This window comes from Pelodiscus sinensis, chromosome 9 (genome assembly GCF_049634645.1).
Source record: "Pelodiscus sinensis isolate JC-2024 chromosome 9, ASM4963464v1, whole genome shotgun sequence".
Taxonomy (NCBI): Eukaryota; Metazoa; Chordata; order Testudines; family Trionychidae; genus Pelodiscus; species Pelodiscus sinensis.
In genome coordinates, this window is record NC_134719.1 from 33932931 (window position 1) to 33956822 (window position 23892).

Sequence of the window (23892 nt, forward strand, 5' to 3'; positions counted from 1 at the left end):
CAACTTTATTATATCACTCAGGGTGTCGTGCATTTTTGCACATCTCTGGGTGATGTAGCTGAGTAACTTTTTAGTGCAGACAAGTATTAAGACACCTTTATAAGACCACAACTTGCATTCATGCTAGGACTTTTTTTTTTTTTTTTAAATCAAACCTCTAGTCAAAATGGATACTTTGGTAAAACTTAAGTGTAGACCATGCCTGCTCAGCTGTCCATGTTAATTTTCCCTTTTTATTTATTCCCAAGTCCAGCTTATCCTGGACATATGGAATTGTAGTTTCAATTTGTTCTTAATAACCAAAACCTTTAGTATGGGTTCCAGATGTCTCAGGGAAGCAGAGGCAACTAGGATCTTTAGAGCTCAGTTATGGGCAAGTGCAATGGACAAATACTGAACCAACAGAATTACTTTGGACCATGATGAAGCAGCAGCTCATGAGACTTCCCTCTGAGGGCAGGGGTCTTCTTTCAGGTTTTGTGGCCTTGGGGGTTTTAAATTGAAGAACATTTTTAACAAAATCCAGGAAAAGCCAGCCAAGTTGTATGGAAAACTCAACCTTCTTTTTAACCAGCTCTAGCAAATCTATACTTCAGCCAACTTTCTCTCTTCCTTTTGTTTATCTTTTATATCTAGAGCAGGCTGCATCTTATATCAAAATGAACAGCCTACCACAATGCCTCTGGACTCCAAATAGCTATACTATTCTTGGCTTCCAAGTTAACAGTGAACAAAATACAGCAGAGATTTGCTTTCTGTTTTCTATTTTGCTCTATTTTATTTCTTGTAAATACTTTCCAAAAAAAGTTCCAAATAACTGTCTACAATGCGTAGTGTAGGCAGACTATGTGCAAGCTTCCTTATGCACTTCTGCCAACACAGTTTAATCCTCATCTGCTCTCCTAGTGCTGGGCACCTGCTAAGCAGAGGCAGCCAACAGTGTTAAGCCCTGAAAAATTATATGGTGATTTTGTAATATGGACAAATGCCCATGAGGCTGAGCCCACCAAACTTATTTCACCTCTGACCTAAAACAGATATAAAAAGTAGGTTCCTGAAGATGATATGAAACCACCTATGCCATCTGCTTCTTCACAACACAGTTAGGCTTCCAATCATATAGAACCTACAACACTCCATTGTCTTAACTTAGTGGAGTGAAAACCAATATGGTTCACATACTGTATAATGCAGCCAAAGGGGAAGTCCTTCTTTAACATATTTAATGGAAAAGTTTCTTATTTGATTTAAAACATATGATGGGCACAGAGCCCCATCCTGCAGCTCGTATTCATGGCATCAGTCAGATTGATGGCAATGGGACTACTCATAAAAAGAATGACGTGTTGTGGTCATGTGTTTTACTTTCCTTAGCAGATATACTACAAAAGAGTGTAATTAAAAAGTGTGATGTTTAGGATTACACTTACTACATGATGACTGGATAGTCTCCTATTCTGTACATAACTGCACATGTATGGTGATGTTTAAGCTTTTATTAATCAACTGACAATGGTGTCTGAACTATATTAATTTTATGCTTTCCCCCTTCAATTACTAATTAATAATTTATTGGCATTTTTATAACACCTAAAGACTTGAAACTAGTTGGGGTCCCACTGTGCTAGATGCCATACAAAAATATAGTAAGAGATTGACTGTTAGATGTGAGGTCTTTGGGGTAGAGGCAAAGAGACAAGAAACAAAAAAAAGACAAATGAGGTATATGCAAGTCACATGATAGTAGGTTGTGATGTAAAGATTTTATTGAGGACACCTGCATATAATGCAAACATAACTTTGCACCTCAGGATGTAGTAGCCATTTCACAAGGAGTAAGAATCTGCATCATCATCATACAGGCAGTCCCCGGGTTACGTACAAGATAGGGACTGTAGGTTTGTTCTTAAGTTGAATTTGTATGTAAGTCGGAACTGGTACATATTGTAGGGGAAACTCTAGCCAAACATTTTTTTTAGTTTTGGATAGCATAGGGAAAGGTTAACTCCCCTCTAATGTTTGTTTTGCTGTCTGTTCCCCTGTTCAGAAGATTTCACATCTATTTCTGTCCCTGTGACAAACTCAGGACTAAAGGAGTAACTCATCAAATACCAAACAGCTCTGCACCATGCTTTGAGCTAATAGCTTTATTTCCACACACCACCCAGGGTTCTAGGAGGAGGGTCCTTTTTTTGCTAACACAATGAGGCCAGCACTTTGTTTGTTTTGGTGGAGTCTTTGTTTGCCCAGGGAGCCCAGCATGTATAGGGGGAGGAGGGGCGGAGAGGCTGCTTTTGTCTGCTGTTCGGCAGCCTGTTGCTCAGGGGAGGGGGCAGCCAGTTGCTGGCAGGGGGGGAGGGGGAGGCGTGCAGGATGAGAGGCCGCGGGGGGGGGGGGCAGCGGGCGTGGGGGGGGCACTTTTCCTCTGCCCGGCAGCTCTGCAGGATCCCTGTCCCTGTGGCCAGCTGCTGCAGGCAGAGGCCAGTTGGAGCCGGCCGAAGAGCAGGAGAAGGTGGATTCTAGGACCCAGGTGAGCGAGCCCCGGGGACGCTGCTGCGCTCCAGGAGCCCAGCATGTATAGAGGGGAGGAGGGGCAGAGAGGCTGCTTTTGTCTGCTGTTCGGCAGCCTGTTGCTCAGGGGAGGGGGCAGCCTGTTGCTGGCAGGGGGGTGGGGGGAGGCAACGGGCGTGGTGAGGCACTTTTCCTCTGCCCGGCAGCTCTGCGGGACCCCAGTCGGAGCCGGCCCGAGGAGGAGGAGGATCCTAGGACCCAGGTGAGCGAGCCCCGGGAATGCTGCTGCGCATGTGCGGGAGTTGCCTCACCCCGTTCGTATCTAGGGATCCGATCCGACGTAAGTCGGGGACTGCCTGTATATTTATGTTACACACAAAAAGCTATGTTAAAAGCACATTACTGTAAGGTAGTAAAGTTAAGCACTCAAAAGTAAGGAAATGTTAGAAGCAAAGCTGCCTGTGATTCATCCACCTTGTGTATACACACTATATGACTAACTTTAATCAGATTATCACATGCTATTTTTCCACAGAACCCCTTCCTCTATCCTCCTATCCCAAACCCTGCCCCCAAGCTTCTCTCTCTCCCTGTCTTGCCTCTCCCCCCACCACTTCTTGGCTCCTCATGCCAGTCTCCATCCCATCTAGCTTCATTCTCTCCTCATTCTAGTCACACATTCTTTTTTTCAGCCTGATCTAGTCTCCCTCTCTTGGCTCCTCATTTCAGTACCACCTTCCCCCACTCTGGCTTTCAAACTCAATCTCCTTGCCAGCCAATCCCATTTTCCTGCCAGCTGCTCACTGATATCAAACACCCTCTTTATCTTCATTGGCTCTCAGTCCTCTTGCTAATCTCCTTTCCCCTGCAGTCCCATTCCCAGTCTTCTTGGCCCAGCCAGCACAAGCCCTGTACAACCACCATCCCCAAATTCCGACACCCCCTCCAACCCCATCAGCACTCTGCTCCAGTCTTATCCTTGTTCCCAGGTTAACATAAGAACAGTCACACTGGATCTGAACAAAGGTCCATCTAGTCCAGTATCCTGTTTTCCAACAGTGGCCAATGTTAGATACCCCAGAGGGAATGAACAGAAAAGGCAATCATCAGGGAATCCACTCCCTGCCGCCCATTCCCAGGTTCTGACAAACAGAGGAAAGAGACACCATCCCTGCCCATCTTGGTTAATAACCATTGATGGACCCAACTTCATTCATGAATTCATCTAGTTCTTTTTTGAAACCTATTAGAGTCCTGGACTTCACAACATCCTCTGGCAAGGTTCCTTGGCCTATCTCTTCTCTGCTTCCCCTCAAGGGTTGGCAACTTTCTAATGGCAGAAAACAGAACACTCTTGCCCTCCTCTTTGATCCAGCCCTGCCCTGAAGCTCGGACCGTCCTGCCCTCTCTCCCAGGCCCCATCCCTCCTCACTCTATCCCTCCTCCCTCACTCTCCTCCGTTCTCTCACTAGCTTGTTTTAAATGGGCTGGGGCAGGAAGTTGGGGTGCAGGAGGAAGCTTTAGGGTGGGGACAGGATGAGGAATGTGCTTTGGGTAGCACTTACCTCAGGTGACTCCTGGAAAGCAGCCAGCATGTCCATCTCTAAGGTGCAGGGCAGCTGTTGGGGCTCTGTGCACTGCCCTCACCTGGAGGCACCACCCCCACCAACTCTCATTGGCCAAAGTTCCCAGCCAATGGGAGCTGTGGAACTGGCACTTGTGGCATGGGGAGGAGAGGGCGGCCCTAGACTTAGGAGCAGGAGAGAAATACTGGAAGCCACACAGAGGCCAGAAAGGAACTGGTCAGTCCTACACCAACCAAACTTTTAACAGTTCCATCAGCAGAGCCACCAGGGTCACTTTTTGACAGGACGTTCCAATAAAAAATGGGACACCTAACAACCCTGTTCCCCTTCTCTTTCTCCTCACTCCACCCCAGTTTGGTTCTTGTCCGCTCTGAGTTCAAGTCAGTCTGCCACCTCCTCTGCAATGACGGGGCACCAGCAGGGAAAGCACAGAGTGCAAGACAGTGTGTTTCTCTGCTCTCCGTTCCGGTCTCCCTCACCACAACAACCTGCAATAGCTGGAAAGTCTTGTTCAGTACGTGCAGTTCTGAGTTGGAGCATGGTCAGCATGGACAGACTCTGAGAATTTACTTACCAAACTCTAGTACACCTCCACTGAGAACACACGAACTGAGATTTTTTTCTGGAAGGTCTATAATTTGATTAAATGTATTATATAAGAACAGTAAAATACACAGTCCTGTGTCAAAGGCAACCTCCCGGTCTAATTTCTCATTCCTTCTCCAAAACCACCAGAGTGCTTCAAACAGTTGTACTAATTGGTTTTAACATTGGAGGAAAAAAATCCCCCAATTTCATTTTCAGTAACAGATGAACAATTTGTGCTGAAAGTTTCCAAAATAATTCTGTCTGAGACAGACATGCTACATGAGTCCAAGTGGTTTAAATTTGGTAAAGTTATAAGAAACTGAAAATATCCAGCAAGCTTAAACATAGGCATTGCCACCAGTTTTACCTACAACTCCCACCTTTGGATAAGCTAGGTGCCATATTTTCCCCCTCACAAAGCACCACCTGTCTGATTCAAACTCAGTCCCTTGTTGTACAATGATTTCTATTGGGAATTGGGGAAGTCTATAAAACAAACATCAACTTGATCCTAAAATCCCAGGATTGCAAAATGACTCTAATTCAATTCTCTACAGCCACAATTAGGATTTTGTTTCCTAAAGTGAGACAATATAATTGCTACAGCTGCATATTTTCTTTAAAAGATGTCATAAATCAAAATAATGAGGCAGATTAATGTAGTTGGGTTTGGGTTTTTGCACCACACTTCGATACCAGAAGTTGTGGGAATGATAATCATTAACTTGGAAAAATCCATAGAATTAAAGGCAGTTATGCCATTACAATAATAATAGTGAAGAAGGATGGTCATGCGACAACAGCATTAAACTGTGGTCAGATACTGAACGAGGGCCTCCTGATGATACTAAACTATAAGTAGCGACTGTTGTGGAAACATTGCCATTAATGTGTGTGAAATCTAGTAACTTTTCAACTTGCAAAACAAGATCAGTGCATGCCATGGTTTCTGAAAAAGGTCATCTGTTAGTTATTGTGTCTTCCTGAATTAGCAGATATCAGAGTACTGTGTATATGATTTCTATTTTGGTGAAAAAACATGTTGAAACAACCAGGGTTTCCAGCACCTAAGCAGATTCTTAGTTTTTCAGACTGGAAAGATAGAAAGTATGTACATCTATTAAAGAAACACAGCTATTTTTCAAAAAATTTCAGAGAAAACAGCAGCACACAGCAGTGCCTATTTAGTAGTGGAGGAACAATCATAGTCTCACACAGGGTGTTTGATAGTCTGCTCTTTAAAAGGAAGTAACTCTAATTTTTAAATAAAAAGGCTAGAATTTTTACATTCTACATCAGGGCTATTCAACTTTGGAAGCCCTAGGGGCCCACACTAATACTCACAGCACATGCCAAAGGCCGCTACTTAAGTGTGGTTGCATATACATGCAAATATATATGCAAATAGCTTCTTTCACACTGATGGGCATGAATATAAAAATTAAGGCAAGACTACACAACACATAGTCCCCATTTAAGTCAGTTCTGCTGATATTAATAAAATGCAATATTTACCCGATTTCCACCCATATGGCAGCACTTTTAATGAGCAATGACAGTCCAGGTTAACTACTAAAATGCATATCAACAGAAGACTGTTATATTGATTACTTTTTTGGCTTTGGCTCCCACCTGCGGGCTGCATGTTGAGCCCCATGTAAACCCAAACCGTACTGCGGGCCACAAACAAACGCGGGTCGCATGTTGAGTAGCCCTGTTCTACACAGTGTACCTCCCAAATGCAGGACACTCTGGTCTGGCAACATTCATGGTCTGGAAGGACCACAGATGTTGTTGGACCAACGAGCCTAGGAGGCCAGGAACAGGAGCCGCCTGGGGATCCCTAGCTGGGCCAGCAGCATCTAGGCCAGGCGGTGGGTTGCGAAGCCCTGGCTAGGCTAGGGAATCTCCAGCATCAGGCTGAGAAGTGAATGGGGAGCCCCTGCTCCAGCTAGGTAACCTCCGGCAGCAGTAGAGCCAGGTGGTGGCTGGGCAGTCCCAGGCCAGTGAACCCTGGGAAGCCCTGGTGGGAGCATGACTGGCCCTAGTAGTAGGGCCGGCAGTGAATGAGCAGCCCCAGACCGGGGAACCCTTGGAACCCTTGGCAGCAGCAGGGCCAGGTGGCGGAGAAACCTGGGGAACCCCCAATGGCAGTGAAGCTGTCAGCGGCTGGGTGGTCCCAGCTGGAATTACAGGGAACTCTGGTGGCAGCAAGTGGGTAACAGGGTGGGAGCCCCAACCTTGAGAGCTCCAGGGAGAGAAGCCTGGGAGTGGGGCAGCCAGCAGAGGACCACTGACCTTCCCCTGGTCCAGGAAACTGCCTGGTTTGGGACTGCTCAGGTCCCGAGGGTGCCGGACCAGGGAGGTATGTATACACACAGTAAAATTCTTTAGGCCTTTAAAAATTAAAATGACAAAATTACATTTAATGAAAAACACAATTTTAGTTAGCAAATCTTAACTTCAGTCAAATACACGTCTTTCCCAACCTTACGATCAAATCCATGTGGCAGGAGCCTCATTCTTGTGTGGAGTTTCACTGACTACAGTGGAGCATTATATTAGCATAAGAATCCAGTCACATGGATCTCCTATTGCAGGATTGGGGCCCCAGTGAGAAACTTCAGTAAGTAAGATGAAGAGAGACCATCAAGTAGTTTAGGGCTCATTTTTAAAAGCTTGTATTCAAAATGGGGCTGTCTCATTTTACCATATAACTGTAAAATAAATCAATTTGAATATAAATATTGTATTTACATTTCTATATACAGTATATAGAGCAGTATAAACAAGTCATTGTCTTTATATCAGTTTTATATGCACTGACTTTGCTAGTACTTTTAATGTAGCCTGTTCTAAAACTAAGCATATGTCAGATGAGTAGATGTGCCCCCTAGAAGACCTCTGTGTACCAATGGTTGAGAACCACTACTTTAGAGCACTATACGTTTTAGGAAAAGGATGCATGAGATTGTATTTACAACACTGTGGACATAACTGTGTCAGCATGAAGAAAAACATAGAGCCCTGCAAATCCATTGATATCCGCGAATATCTGTGGCTACTGATACAGATGCAGATATACATTTTGCATCTATTAACAGTGATGTTAAATTTCCATTCATCAGCTAATCAAGTAGTTGATGGAATTTCCCTCAACTACTTGATTAATTGATGGAGAGGGGGCATTTGCTATCCCCCTGTGCCTCTGCCTTTGAAATATACAAGAGCCACAAGTTCACAAGGAGGGAGTGCTTCGTCTCCGCTCATGCCATTTCCCCCACTGTGCCTCTGCCTCTCTTTCCCCGCACAGAGACAGTGTTGGGGAGGGGGGACTGGCTTTTAAGCTGGACCCCCCCCCCCCAGTACTGGCTCCTGCTCCGCCCTGCTTGGTGCCTCTGATATAGAGGCAGCAAGGGGTTGTGGGGAAGCTACTAGTCGACTATCTGATTAGCCTAGGCCTATCGGGTAGTCGACTAGTCACTTACATTCCACATCTTGTAAATGTGCAGATATCCACTTTATATCCATGGGTATCTGCATCTGCAGATGTGGCTAAGGATCTCTGTGGAACATTTTTGCAAATGCAGAGGCAGACATGGATACCAATTTTGTATCTGTGCAGGATTCTAGAAAGAGGGCATGTCTATAGACTACCTTCACGTGGAGTTCAAATTGAATGTAGAGGAAACATCTCAATTAACAGGATTCCACATAACCTTATTCAACATAATTCCCGATTATTTTTTTTCAAGCATTTGGTGTTTTCTTATTTTCATGATTGAAGGTTTTTTTTTTTTCCGTGTACAAATGAAAAGTAGAATTGTTTAAAGGAAAAACAATAGCTATGGGGAGGCCCACTGGCAGAGAGAGACAAGGGGACAACTGCCCTAGGGCCCAGTGATTCTCAGGGGTCTAGAATGCCTAGCAGCTGCTGTCACTACTGCAACAGTAGCAGTGTCTAGAACCCTGACACTTGAAAATCACCACTAGAGGGCTCTGGGTAAGCGCAAAGCTGGGGGTGGGGGCGAGGTCGGGGGGTATGCTCTGAGTGGTGCTGAGGGCTGGCTGCCTCCAGCCCTGCCCCTTCTGGAGTGCAGAGCTGCCCCCTCCTCACCTTGCCCAGGGGCCAAGCATGGCTGTCGGCTCCCCTGAATATGGGAATTATTTTACTACTGTTAGGACATTCAGATGCAATTCATAAAACCAAGGAACCAGAGTTACTTAGCCTAGTGGGACTACTTCTGTGGATAAAGCTGCTCACAAGCATAAATGCTTCCAGGATCAACAACACAGAAACAGAATATTTCCAGGAACTGTAAGAGCCTCATAAATGTAAGTATTTTCACAATAGTGATGCCATTCTCTTCTCGCCTGCATTATCCTGTTTCTACTTGTTTACAAATTGATTTAACACATCAAATACTAGCTTAATTTTGAACTCATGTTTAATATCTTTGAGTTACTTCCTATTTACATTATGTGTGTATAAAACCTCAGGTATGCTCTGTGTGGCTAACTGTACGCCCTGTAACTTCCTTCCGCTAACTATCGCTCTGAAATGCATATAAAATTGTAGGAGGGGAAAGTCATAGATAACTATTCAGAGAAGAGTACTTTCAAAAAAATCAAGTAAAAACAGAAATAGAAGTATGATTGCAAAGCTGAAACTTAGAAGAATTGATGAAAGGACACCACCACTTCTATTCCCCTGAGTTTCTCCATATGATTATGGGTAACAAGAGACTGTTACACATAGCAATGAAAAAAGTAACTTTTTCTTGGTGCATTGGCATTATTCTATCAAGAAGCAATGCAACTAGGGGCCCCATTTGCAACCACACCCCTTTCCCAGACAGCAAAATCCTACTGAAGTAAAAAAGATTAAGTACAGGCTGAAGTGCTTTCCTGAGTCAGGGTCATCGGCTCTGACTCTGCAATGCAATATGGCCATAGTAGGTGAAGTTTTCAAGTGGCCTCTAAATTCCATTTACATATTTTGCATGTATACAAAACACATCTGTTTTTGCAAAACAGATAACATACAATTTGCTTGGCTGAATGTGCACATCTGAGTTTTGTACATGTAAACAGAGGTTTACATGAAATCTGTTGATAGAAAAGTATAAGCCCCTTTGATCATTAGACATAGTTGGTTTCTGTAATTATAAAAAAAGCAAAATTTTTGTAAGGATATTGGCCACATATTAAAGATCTCTCATAGCTATTCACTCCATGCTTTAGTTGGAAAATAATTATAAAGGCCCTTAAAAGTAAAGTATGTGGCAGAAACATCTACAATGAAAAAGAAGTCAGGAAGAATAGAAGACCACAGACTCAAGGTTATTTCCAGCATGACAGCAGATTTGATCATCAGAATTTTTCCCATCACTAGCCAGGGCTGGCTCTAGGTTTTTTGCTGCCCCAAGCAAAAAATGTTTTGGCTGCTCCGCAAAAAAAACCACCAGGAAAAAATTCTGTTGTAAAAAAAAAAGGGGGGGGGGAGAGGGGCGGGAGGGACCAAAGTTATTGAGGGGAAAAAAAAATTAAAATAAAACAGCATGTCCCCTTTAAGAGTGAGTGCAGGGCTAGGAACAGGGGAGCGGTTGAGCACTAAGACCCTTGGCCTTTTGTGACAGCAGCCTTGCAGAACCTGGTAAGCATGGGGGCTGGGGTGTTGAGGGGCAGGAGGGGGGAGGGGGAAAAGAGGGGAAGAACTGGGTGCTGAGTGTTTGTAGGGTTGCCAGGTGCTCAGTATTTTCGCTTCCTGGCTGGGGGGGGGGGGGGGGAATCAGAAAATACTGGACATCTCAGGTGTCCGGTATTCTCTGAATTTTTTTTTTTTTTAACAGGAGGTGAATACCAGACACCTGGCAACCCTAGGCGGGAAGGGGGCATCCTACCGGGGGTTTCCACATGAGGTGGCTGATGGCTGGGACCAGGCTGTGTGTCTGGTGGAGCAGAGCCTCCGCTTGGAGTGGAGAGGCTCTTGGAGGAGGTAGCGGCCGTCGGGGAGGAGCAGGACTCAGGAGACAGGGCCGGCCAGCAGGCTCCAGGGCCAGGCGCACATGGTGCCAGTGCTGGCTGCGCAGCTGTGGCATCTCCTGTGGCCTTTTAAAATTGGCGTGGCGGGGCTAGGCATTGCCGTGGGCGGCGCCGGCTGTTTAGTGACTGCCAGGGAGGGGAGGAGCAGGAGAGGAGACAGGGGCGGCCAGAAGGCTCCGGGCACACTTTGGTGCCAGCTGGCTGTACAGCCACGGAGTTTCCCAGGCCACGGCCCTTTAAAATTGGTGGGGCGGGGCAGGGCTAGGTGTTGCTGGGGGCAGCACCGGCTGCTTACCTGAAATGGTGCCCTGGCCAAGTGCCACCCCAAGCACCTGCCTGATTTGCTGGTGCCTAGAGCCGGCCCTGTCACTAGCCTTCTAGACCACCATAAAAATCTAGTAATGTTAGCCTGGGGCAGGGGAAGAATGTAAAATTTCCTCTGCCCTACAAGGAGCCCATGGCACTTAGAAATGCCACATGCTCCTGGCAGGGTATGAGGAGACTTTGCGTGCTCCCCCATCCCCAAGTCCTGATTGGCCAAGGGGCAAAAGGAGGGGTGTGCAAAGTCTCCTCCCACCAACAAGGGCATGGGCGCCTAGGGGGAACCTCGGGGGAAGGAGAGAGACAAAGACTTCAGCCACTGCCCCACTCCCAGACTAATCATTGTGCAGAAGTAAGGTTGACAATACTGTGATCATCCTAAAATAATCTTGTAACCCACCTTTTTGGTCAGGGCTCCCAATCTGAGAACCATTGGTATCCCCTGTGGAGTCAATATAGTGTAGGGTAAAAGCTCACAAATTTCCCCCAGATTTCATGCTCCATGACACATTTAGCATGGCTGTGAATTTGGTAGAGCCCTACTCATGACCTTGACAAATGCTGCCTCTATCACAAAAAGAAGAGCCCAGAGAAAGAATGGAATCTCTACCCCACCTGTCTATGATATAAAGATGCACCGAAAGCTGCCACCGCTTTAATTACTTTTCCAAAGAAATGGAAATTGATGACCGGATGGTATTCAGCATGCTCCTGAGTACATCATGAAGAGACCTTGTGAGGATGGGTCAAGGCAAACAACAACTGGAACTACAGCTGATTTGCAGAGAACTCAAACCAAATGTATCTGCCTGAAACTGTGTGCGCCCACATGCATGAGTGGAAAAGAAGAGAGAAAAAAAACCCAAATCATTCTACCGTACGCACCTTTAAAATAAAAATAAACATTAAATAAAATTCCTGCAAACAAATACCTTTGAGGGTCTGTGCCTCAGTACCAAAAGTCACAACTCAAAGAGCCCAGATCCCACCCTGACCCCAGGGCCCGGCTCATAAGAACCCTACAATAACAAATCAGTATCTGTGTGCACACAGTGCAGGAAAACAAAGGTCAATAAAACAAGATTCCCATTTCACATTCCCAACATGTTAAACAATAAAAAAAGATTTTAACCACTATGAAATTTACTCTGACATTTTTCTTTTAGCTCTTTTTCTTGTTTGCCTTGCCATTATGTCACTCTCAATTCCAGACAACTTTGTGAAACTGCATGTTCACTGACACTTTCAACTGATGTACTGCAAACTGTTTCATTTCTAAGAAAGAAAATACTTGGGATTTTACATGAACCCTTCAACCTCACAAAAATTTATTTCTGTTTCCTTACGCAGACACAGTTGTCAACTGATGCTTCTGATGGGCAACATGCCCTAAACAAACAAATTCTTCTGGCTGTCACACAACTTCCTCTTGAAGTTCTGGTGGGTAATAGTTGAAAAGAGGGCCAAACTCAGCGACCAGCAACTTCTGAGCTGACTTAGATAACAATCTACAAACACTTCAGTCCAGAGCAAACAAGAGGAAAAGCCACATTATACTAGTACAGAAATCCAGCCATGTTTAAATACCTTAAAGTGTTCAGGGGAGGAAGCAGGGTGGGAGGTGAGGCTTATCCAGGTTCATTTTGGATATGGGAAGACACTATGCATCAAACTAAAGCAATTAAACTAATTGCTCCTGTCACATCATTAGTTCTGTAGGAGTCCTTGCTGTAAGAATGAGAACCTTAAATTCTAACATATACAACATTACATTTGAAAGCAATACTGACTGAGTCACCACATGGTAATACTGGGCTCAGAATGATGAAAGTGCCCTATTCTGCAGTCCTCATTCACCAGAGCAGCCTCAATAAACTATGCCAGTGAATATGGATTACAAAACAAGACCATTAAACAAGATAACCCAGGTATTTTGAATATATCTTGTGGGACTCCTACCAGCCAGCAGACTTGAAAGTCTGTATTCTAGGTTCTTTTAAAAGCCCTGAGTCTGGTGGCCTGGCTATCCATAATTTCAAAGAAAACCAGTCACTTTGACGAAGACTTCTATCTAGGGAGGCTGCAAAAATCTCCAGCCTTATCTTCACAGAACCTGGACTTGGAAAGTAGAACAAAGTGAGAGATTTAGAACAATCTAAAGGAACAGGTTTGGAAAAAAAACAACAAAAAAACAGTGCTGTGGTGTATTTTAACAAACCTTTAGAGAATGAAGTAAACAACATATATACAGGCAGTCCCCAAGTTACACGGATCCGACTTATTTCGGATCCGCAGTTACGAACGGGGTTTGCTCCGTGTCTCCCGTGTCTGCTGGAGACCAGCAGACCAGGGAGACGGAGAGCAAAGCCTCTGAGGACACCGGCAGCGGGACAGCCGCGGCACGTCTGGGCTGTCCGCTGCCCGCGTGCTCCCCGTCTCCCTGGTCTGCTGGAGACCAGCAGACCAGGGAGACAGGGAGCAAAGCCGGGGAGCACGCAGGCAGCGGACAGCCCAGACGCACCGCGGCTGTCCCACTGCCGGCGTCCTCAGAGGCTTTGCTACCCGTCTCCCTGGTCTGCTGGTCTCCAGCAGACCAGGGAGATGCGGAGCAAAGCTGCGGAGGACCCGGGTGGCGGGACCGCGGTGCGTCTCGGTCCGCCGCCCGCATCTCTCTGGTCTGCAGGAGGGAGGGAGGGGGGGCGCAGCTAGTACCCCCCCCCAGCAGACCAGGCTTTTCTCCGGACGCCTGTGGTAGAGCAGCTGGGGCGCTGCCGGATGGTCCTGCAGCGCTGCTCTGGGCGCTACTGGACCAACCCGGCAGCACCCCAGCTGCTTTGCCCCAGGCGTCCTGATTCAGCCGCTGCTGGTCAGTTTCAGCAGCGGCTGAATCAGGACGCCTGGGGCAGAGCAGCTGGGGTGCTGCTGGGTTGGTCCAGTAGCGCCGAGGAGCGGCGCGACTGGAGCAACCCAGCAGCACCCCAGCTGCTCTGCCCCAGGCGTCTCCAAGTCATCCGCTGCTGAAACTGACCAGCGCTGACTACAGGAAGCCCGAGGCAGAGTTGCTCTGCCCTGGGCTTCCTGGAATCAGCCGCTGATCAGTTTCAGCAGCAGCTGACTTGGGGACGCCTGGGGTTCTTAAGTTGAATCTGTATGGAACTGGCGTCCAGATTCAGCCTGTTGAAACTGATCAGAGGCTGATTCCAGGAAGCCCGGGGCAGAGCAACTTTGCCTCGGGCTTCCTGTAGTCAGCCGCTGGTCAGTTTCAGCAGCGGCAGAATCTGGACGCCAGTTCCGACTTACATACAGATTCAACTTAAGAACAAACCTACAGTCCCTATCTTGTACGTAACCCGTGGACTGCCTGTAATTCTACACAGAATACCAGACTAGGAGGGATCATAAACAGAGAAAAGGACCAAGATGAACTGCAAAGGGCTCTTGAGCACATGGAGAAATGGATAATTATTAACAGGTTGAGATTTAATTCTGATAAATGCAAAGCAATATGCTTAGGGGGAAAAACAGTGAGAAGAACCAGAGAAGAGAACAATGGTTAGAATGTAGTAATGTAGAGAAGGATCTGCAGGAAAAATGGCAGTACTGAACTGGACAAACTCAGTGTGATGTTATGCTCCCCCGCACCCCCCCCCAAAAAAACACCAGCTGATGCTATACAGTACATGTCCAGATAAATCAACCCCTATTGAATTCTCTCTCCCCTTCCCAACACCTCTCCAAGAGCTGTACAAACACAGTAGCCCTGGAGGAGAACATTCTCATCCCTAAATCACAGCCCCTATACACAATGGGCCAACAGACTTGCCAGGCCCCCGGGTAAAGCAGAGGGACCTGGCTCTGTCTCAGGAAAGGGCAAGGCCTCAAGCAGAAGGGGTGGAGCTGGGGCTAGCTTCCCGCAGGCAGTCTCAGTTCTGACTGGAGCATGCCACATGGCACTCTAGCAGTGATTTAAAGGGCCCGGGCTCTGACTGCCACAGTAGCAGCAGTGGTGGGTGGGAGCCCTGGGGCCTTTTGAATCACCAGACCAGACTAGGGCTGTTGACTCCTCTCCCTCTCGCCCCCCCCCCCCCACGCCTATACAACAGGCTGGTCTCCTTTACTGCATGTGTGAACTCTTCATCTAAAGCTACATTTAGCTGAAGGTTGTGGTTGGTCCCAAAGTCCTTGGATACTCTGGGTCAACTGAATGCCCAAACAGGAAAGCAAATATTTTGTTGAATATAGCATTAGTAAGGCCACATGAGTGTCCTCTATATAGTATGATACATCATGTTTTTAAAATAAATGATAAACTGGAGGGGAACTCAAAGGGTACAGGAATCATAAGATAATTACAAAATATGATTTATGCAGAGACAGTAAAGAAATTTAACATGTACAGTCTAGAGGAATGATGAAAAGTACGTACGAAAACTATCCAAACACATGGGAATTCAGAGATTTAAATGGAGAACAATTGTAAAGCTTAAAGAATGTCATGACAATTTAAAATAGAAGGCATTTCTAAATAAAATAGAAATCCTGGATTTTGCCAAGGCTTACACCCTCTGAGTAGTAGCACTAAAGTCAATGAAACTACATGCACGTGTGTACATTTTTGCAAGAACAGGACATAAGATAGAGAAAGATGAGACAGAATAATTGAAAGGGTGGTGTTAACCACTAACATTAAGGGATACATTTTCAAAAGGACCTTTACCAGGCCTTAACTTGTATCTGCATAAAGTAACATACAACCATGCACATGTACACCTTCAGTACATCTGCAGGCACTAGAAACAATCATTTGGGTGTGTACAAACTAGTGTTTAAATGTACATGTTGGTAATTACACCACTTCAGTGTATGAAAACTTTGTATATAAACATATGCAACCTGAAGTCTGAAAATGTACCCCTAAAGGTGTATCCAAGTTCTCTTTTGAAAACAGCTAAGATTATTAGAGTGGAAAATCCAGAAGAAAGTACTAATTGACCCAGGATTCCATGTCAATCTCCATCATCCAAAACACTGCAGTACTAAAAACAAATAATTTGGATAGAGAGTGAAGCATAATCTATCACCATGACATTCTCAAAAAAATATCTGTGAAAAACATCGGTTCAGGATATACTGACAAGGTCTTATGGTAGAAACATCAGATGGTCTATGTTTCAGTGTGTCCAGGCCTAGCTGAATTAGTGTCTCTTCTGTTCCTAATTGTACTATTTCTAAAGAGTTAAAAGCTGGATCGTTTTGGAGTATCTCTTATAAATTTGGGGTATGATAATTTCCCAATCACATGAAGCAACCATTACACAAAGGGAAAAATTACCATAGCCCTAATGTACTAGAGAGACTTCAAAAAAATCCAGTTTTGTATTTTTAGAAGTAGTAAAACTGGGCATAGAAGAAATACTAATTCAGCAAGGTCTGGACAAACCTGCCACTTAACATCATCAGGGTTATTGAGGAAGAGGATGTAAATGAAAACAATGGTGAATATATTGCCAGGTATTCTGATTTAAATTCTGAGTATTCACATGAGATTAATTTTGTATTTCTTTCCCTTCAGCTATTTTTACCATTAGCTGTGTGACTGGAGAAACTCGTGGCAGTTTAGACCAACATTCAGTGGTCAGAGAATTTCCCACTAAGATTGTGCCTTGTTCATCTTTGAAAAAAAATTATTTATAATTTTATTTCTGTATATAATTCTTTGGTGCTAATCTCTGTAGTTTCACAGTGCTTTCACAAACATCAATTAATCCTCCCAACAGTTCACAATAGCAAAGATTATCCTCTTTTTAAGAGGGAGAAGCTGAGGCCGAGAGGCTGTCCAAAGCTAAAGAGAAAGGTAGAGCACACTAGATCCTGGCTTCCATATTAATTCTCAGACCACTATACCAATCAACTCACTCTCTGGTGTCAATCTGATCAAATAAAACAAAATTCACGCTCATGTCTATTACACAGATGGTAATCAACTTCCCACATTGAAGTTTAGCAAAACTGAAATGTTAGGGGACAGAACACAAAACACTACTGAAGGAAAAATATTTGAGTTTAGTATCAGAATGGTCATATGAAGAAAATGTCTCAGTATTTTCAGAAAATGAGATGCCATCCAAACAGTTACAAAATTAAGTGAAATGGAAACAGGAAAACAAACAAACCACTTCAAAACAGCAGCCACGATGCAGAATCTCACAATATGAGTTTTCATTTAACTTAAGTGATCAGGAAATTAGTATTGTGGTGGTTTCTGCAAATACATAAAATACGGCAAGTTTCCAAGTGTAATGTGCACAAATAATTCTCATTAACCTTTGTGCAGAAGGCCTGGGAAGAACAGATGTCCTCAAGTGTTTTAAGTTCAAAACAGCTGGTTTTCTGCATGTTCTAAACAAGTGTCAAAAGTAAATTACACTATAGTGTGTGCATATTGTACATTTATGAGTACCATAGTAAGTAAAAGAGATGTAGCCGTGCTAGTCTGATTTTGCTGAAACAAAAGAGAGGACTATGCAGCCCACGAAAGCTCATCATCTAATAAACCATTTTGTTAGTCTTTAAAGTGCTGCATAGTCCTCTCTTTTGTTTCAGTATGATAAGTAAACAAACATATTTAATCAAGCAGTCCTACAAAGGATTTGCTGCGGGGATGGTTTACACTCCTTTTAGTAATAAAGAAATGTCTAATTTACCAACATCTGTAATAGGACAAGTTAAAAAGCAAACAAAGCAAAATAAAAAATATCCCACACCACACTTAATGCCAGACTTACACAATTTAAAGCATTTAGGTCCTGTATTCCATGCTATTAGAACCTTGACAGATCACCAAATGCATATGCTATCTGTTTTGAACTCAGTTTAAATGCTGCATCTGAAAAGAAGGTATTTGCAAACAAGAAAACTATTTTTATTCCTATAGACATACAGTACTGTAAACACATAAATCTCTGCCTTTGCTATCAGCAATTCCAGGCATTGGGAAACATCCTAAATGGACAAGTGACCTAACCTAACAGGAGGTGATGGATGCATTTTACTCTTTAAGTCAAAAGGGCACTTAGAGTTGATTTTTACAACGATGGAAAAGATAACATTTGAGCTCTGCTTTGTTTTCAGACCTTTATCCTATGACTAAAATCTGATTTCTCTAAGTTGTTTACACTCTTCTGCTGTCCGCTGTCGCCAGAAAGCCTTTCTCTAGCTTCCTGTTCATTTTCAGGACAGTCACCTCCAAAGACTATGATTGCAGTAGGGCTGAGATACAGGGGAAGAAGGTTAGGGGAAATAGATATAAAATATGCTATCGTGACATATAATAACAGTGTGTCACCCAATACAGCAAATAACACCACAAAGATAGAGATGGACAAACTGTTCTGATGAAATAAGTATGTTAGGTGTGACATAAGCAGCCTCTTTCTGCTAAACAGAAAAAAAAATTGATATCTAAAAGATACATTTTATCTGCTATAATTTTGTCTATGAGATGTTAAGTGCCCAGTTCTTCTGCTTTAAATACTCCCATGATTTCCACTGAAGTTGGGTGCATATGCAACAATGCAGAATCAGGATCATCAGAACACACAATGTCAAATTACAATATGGGTTACATGTCCATACAGTGAATGTACAGCATTTGTAGCTTTCTCAACATTTATACCACACTTACCACAGTAGTACTTCATGAATTCTAAAAATGATACTGCAAAACATATCTACTTTTCTTGTCCACGCCAGCAGGACTAATATTATATCTATACTCACTGCAAAATAGTCTGAAATTGGCACTCACATTTCCAGCTAAGGCCAGCCAGTGAAGATGACGGCTGAAAAGATAATCTATCATAATCTGGAATTATCAGACCCTATAAACATTTCCATTGTACACACCTGTTGAGATTTCAGTTGGAACATACAATATACATTCCACTGACACCACAACCTAGACTCAGTCAGTGCTTCCACTGAAGTTAATGACAAAAATGTTTACTAACTTCAGTGGTGACAGTCTCAGAGCCTGTGTATTAGAAGTCACTGCACTTATTTTAATGTTCTTTTGAGCATAGAATTAAGACCTTAAGCTTCTAAGCAATCAGGTTTCTCCCACTGGATCTGTTTCTTTTCCTAATGCTATCAATTCAGCTAATTATATACATGCTTGGTACTTTTATAGGCAGCAGTAATGGTTGTGTTGTTATTTTTTAAATAATATTGTAAGTACAAGAGAACTAGGGAGCTGAACTGTCCTGACATGAAATGTTTTCTTTCCACTGAGGTGTTTTCATATTAAACAACAGTACTTTAACATTAAGCATTTTCTGCTGCTTTCATAGCAGCAAGAACAAAAGTTATCTCCAATCCATCTGAGTGAAGTTTATATAAATAAGTAATTGCACTGTGCTTAAGAACTACTATAGTCAGCAACACTTGCTATCTGAACTACATTCCTTAGCAGTTAAGAATTAAAGATGTATTACAGGGGAAAGAATCTAAATTTAAGTATTTGTTTACAGAGGCCATGGCAAGGATCTGAAGGTATTTGTGATAATTTACAACACATTTAGTTAAATGATCTAGCTTTGAAAAATGGGCAATTCAATACAGCCCTCCCCCCCGCTAGATGAAAATCTGTTTCTTATTCCTCACTCTATTTTTTGTTAGTAAGTTTCTTCCATGTGAAAGCTGTGGATGGACTGACTGTTTGTCAAATCAAAGGGTTCTGTTCCTATACTGAGCAAAGAACGTATGGGCAGCAAGAGTGCAAACACTCCACATGTCCCTTGCACTGTTTCTGATTAACGCCCCCCCTTTACTGCTATTTTTGTACTGAGCATCTTTGTTTGTAAAGTGCACAATCTCCCCTTTACCTCTTTTTCATGATGGCCAAGCCCTTCCTCTGGATTTCTGAGGTTGAGGATATGCACTTCCTGTGGCAGGCCAGTTGTGCCTCTGCTTGCACAACCAGATAAGACTGTAAAGCTCTCCAGCAAGGCATGAACTGGGTGGGAACTATTGACCGGTGATAACACACATTCACTTCTAGGCACAGGACCTGCAGAGGAAATCACAGATATACCATTCAGAGACATGAGCCAGAGTAAATTTCATATCTTTTAAACTTGAATTGTCTTTGTGATTACAAAACCAGTTGGAACATAAGTAACAAAAGCTTCAGATACTTATTTGCAACATATATTGGAAATAACTGCTTTAGTTATTATAAATAACAATTACTTTGTTTATTTACTTATTTTCCTTTTTGGTGCTAGACCTTTAATTCATTTCTGTGACAATCTTCATTTGAATTATGTATTCCTCTCCTTCCTAAAATTGTAGGAAGTCCACCCTACATCAAGAAAGTAAGGAAGGAAATGAGGATTGAGGGGAAAAAAAAGAATCAAATAAAACCCGGGGGGGGGGGGGGGGGGGGGAGAATTGGTTTGCCTGATGCAGATTATTTGTCTATGTGAAACATCTTTATTGCACAAAAATAGAAAACAGAACTATGCAAAATCATACATATTCCTTTTGAAGTAGAGCTAATATATAATGCAAATATACCTTGCCATATTACTGCAGACATTTATCACGCAGTGCATTGAAATATTGTTTGCCAAGTCAGTTTTGAGTGTGACAATGATTATCTAAACGGATAACTATCTAGTCCAAAAATTAGTCAATGTCCTTTCAAATAATCACTGCCATACTCTCTTGTTGTAGTCAAGACAGTGTGATGTGACACCGCAAGATAGAATGGCAGTAAGAGTATGGAGTAGTTTACATATGAACTATATCTTCAGGAAACTAAAACGAGAAATATATATGAAAAGCAGCTCTACTTTTCAAGCACACCAGTTACAGAAACAGATATAGTATGTTTTTGACTGCGAAGGTCATTCAAGACTGTAAGGAGAGTTGATTTGCACCAAAGAAGGAAATTTGATTCAGATGCATGCCAGGTTAAACCAAAGATTATATACAGAAAAGAATGGCCATTGGCTTGAAGAATTGTGATCTCTCAACCTGACATAAGTTTGCTAGAAAAAAAAATATTTCCACCAAAGAAACTTTGAAATAAAAAATGTCAACAGAAATGTTTTGCAGATTTTCTATGGTTCATAAACAGTTACAATGTTGCTAAAGATTATATCAGACCCAAACTGTGTAATCTGTAAGCATTTTTTTATTATTGTCTTAGAATTGACCCATAGTTTGCTTATTACATAAATAAGCAAATAAATGGATGGTTTCTTTTAAAAGAGACTTTTTTCCTAAAGAAAACAAAGCTGTGGAGAACAATTACATTTTTTGCAGTGCCTTAGATCACGCAGGTCCTGTCCTGTGAAAGGGGCTGTTACGATTCTAAAACCCACTGGAGCATACTTCAAATCCTGCCAGCTCCCAGAGGACAGGCATGCTTTTAAAAGGCACCGCAGGAGGCATGATTTACACCTGCCCAGACATGGAGTGCAAAAGATGAGCAAACAGCACCCTCCCAACAGGACAAGTTGGCAAAAGCACAGTAAACGTGGACTCCTGGGAGATTATGAAATGTTTTGAGCAAGAATAAATGATACAATCACACAGTCACCCCCATGCTTTATGAAAACTGGCTTATGAATATGCACAACTCAAATATGCTTTAGACAAAATACCTCATGTAACTTTTTTTTTTAAGTTACAAACTGCTGAAGGTATATATCCTATTTTTAGGCATGTATCATTCTTGTATGTGAAGTTAGAACAGGAGATGGCCAACCAGACAGACACTAAGGGCTCGTCTAGACTATGCTGAAGTTTTGAAAGAGGATATGCAAATTCCGCGGGACATTAAGGAGATATGCAGTAATTTGCATATCTTCTTCCGATACAAAGTGAAAGTAGTCAGGACACGTTTTTTTCTGCAACCTCCCCTTTTTTCGAAAAGCTGCATAAACCTAATTTTTTGAGGAAGAGCGACTTTTCGAAAAAAGGGGGGTTGCTAAAAAACCACGTCCCGTTTACTTTCATTTTAGAAAGCTCTGCTTTCCAAAGTGAGATGGAAAAAGATATGCAAATTCCCGCAGAATTTGCATATCATCTTTTGAAACTTCAGCTTAGTCTAACTGAGTCCTAAGAGCTAAAATAGCTGTAGATAGAGTGCAAAGAGCCACAAACCTCTCCCGCAGAGCCAGGCACTCCCAGCATCCCTCTCTCTAACCCAATGCCCTCTCTCTCCCGCAGAGCAGTGGCATAGCGAGGGTGTTATGTGCCCTGGGCAAAGGTAAAATTTGTGCCCCCCCCCCGAATCATTTATGCCAGGGCCCCAGTGCAGCAGTCCCAGGAGCAGCAGCACTTGCATGGTCCCCAGGCCCAGGGCGACCCCAAGCCACCTGTGGGGAAGGAGCGGAGCAGTGGGGCGCATGGAGGGGCTCTGCCCCTGCTCTGCTGCAGACTAGTGGGGGTCTCCGGGTCCCAGAGAAACTAGTCCCAGGGGGCGGGGAGTGCTTCGCAGGCGGTTCCCCCCCATGCTGGCTGGACCTGCTTTTCCAATGAGTGTCGAGGACAGCACCTGGGCATAGTGGGCTGGGGCTGGTGCCCAGGCTCTGCGGCAGGGCTTGGGAGCACTCAGCTTTTCTTGGCACAGGGACTCACCTTCCTGTCCCAACCCACACACCTGACACAGAGGCATGGGGATCCCACAAGGGGGACCACCAGCACAGAGTGTGTCAGCAGCTAGCCAGCCCCCGCCCTGCCTGCCACCCCTTAGAATTCAGGCAGGGGGTGAGATCCAGCCTCTGCTCCACCGGCTCCCGCCCCCGATCCTGTCCAGTCCAGGCACCAAACTGTGCAGTGGGGGTGGCAGCAGCTCCCAGGCCGGGGCGCTGGGCTCTCAGGCAGGCCTTTGAAGTGCCCGCTCCTGCTGCCTGACCCTGCCTTGGCAGCTTGTCTGCAGGGAGCAAGTGGCCCACGAGTGCCAGGCTCGCTGCGTGGGGCTGTACACTCCCACCCCGCCCAGCGCCCCCCCTAGCATTGTGCTCAGGGGCAACTGTCGCCCCCCCACACGCCACTGCTGCAGAGCCAGGCACCCCCAACCCCCTCTGCTCTAACCCAATGCCCCCCCCCCCCCCCCGCAGAGCTTCACCAGAGCGGCCACCATGTGCTTCTCCCTCCAGGCACTAGGGCACATGTGCAAAGCAGCCATCAGCAGTTCGGGCGCACAGCTCTGAATGAGAGCTGCATTTCTCTAAGCAAAGGGCCATATACAACTCAGGAGCCATGGGTTGGCCACCCCTGAGTTAGAAATATGAAGTGTGGACCTGTTTATTATTCTAAACGTGCTAATGAGGGCCATTACTGATTCTCCAAAAATGAATGGCTCGCTGATCAAGTCAATGATCTGTAAATGGCCCTGTTTTTCTTCTAATCCAAGACATGTTGCCAGCCCACCTGATGCTGAAACCCATTTTAAATCTTGTACTTTTCCACTTAAGGTGAGAAAAGTTTGAATTGAGCACAAAGAATTCCCATCTTTGGCAAAATGGATATAAATGGGAGGAAGAACCAAATAATAAGGAGCAGCTGCCAGATGCCAGGAAACCTTCCCCCTAAGATGCCAGCTGGAAACATCTAAGCCTGAACGGGGGAAGGATTGGGCCCAAGCTAGGGGACTGCCTAGCTTGTGAAAGAGATGTTGGAACAACCGTTTAGGGTAAGAATTGGCATGCAACAAGTTTCTTAGTGGATTAGGATTAGCTGGCATGCATTGTTTATTTTGGTTTAATAACTTATTACAATCTGCCTGTTTTCACTTGAAATCACTTACCGCCTACTTTTTATATTTAAT

General features: G+C 44.2%; 1 protein-coding gene across 11 annotated transcripts in view; it reads right to left on the minus strand.

The window, feature by feature from the left end:
* TGFBR3 (transforming growth factor beta receptor 3) overlaps window positions 1-23892 on the minus strand; it is a 196372-nt gene that overhangs the window by 82450 nt on the left and 90030 nt on the right. For all 11 annotated transcript variants that reach the window (XM_075936518.1, XM_075936514.1, XM_075936523.1 and 8 more), the window contains one exon: window positions 19934-20118. In XM_075936518.1, the coding sequence (XP_075792633.1) occupies window positions 19934-20118 (185 nt within the window). The remainder of the gene's footprint in view (window positions 1-19933; window positions 20119-23892) is intronic.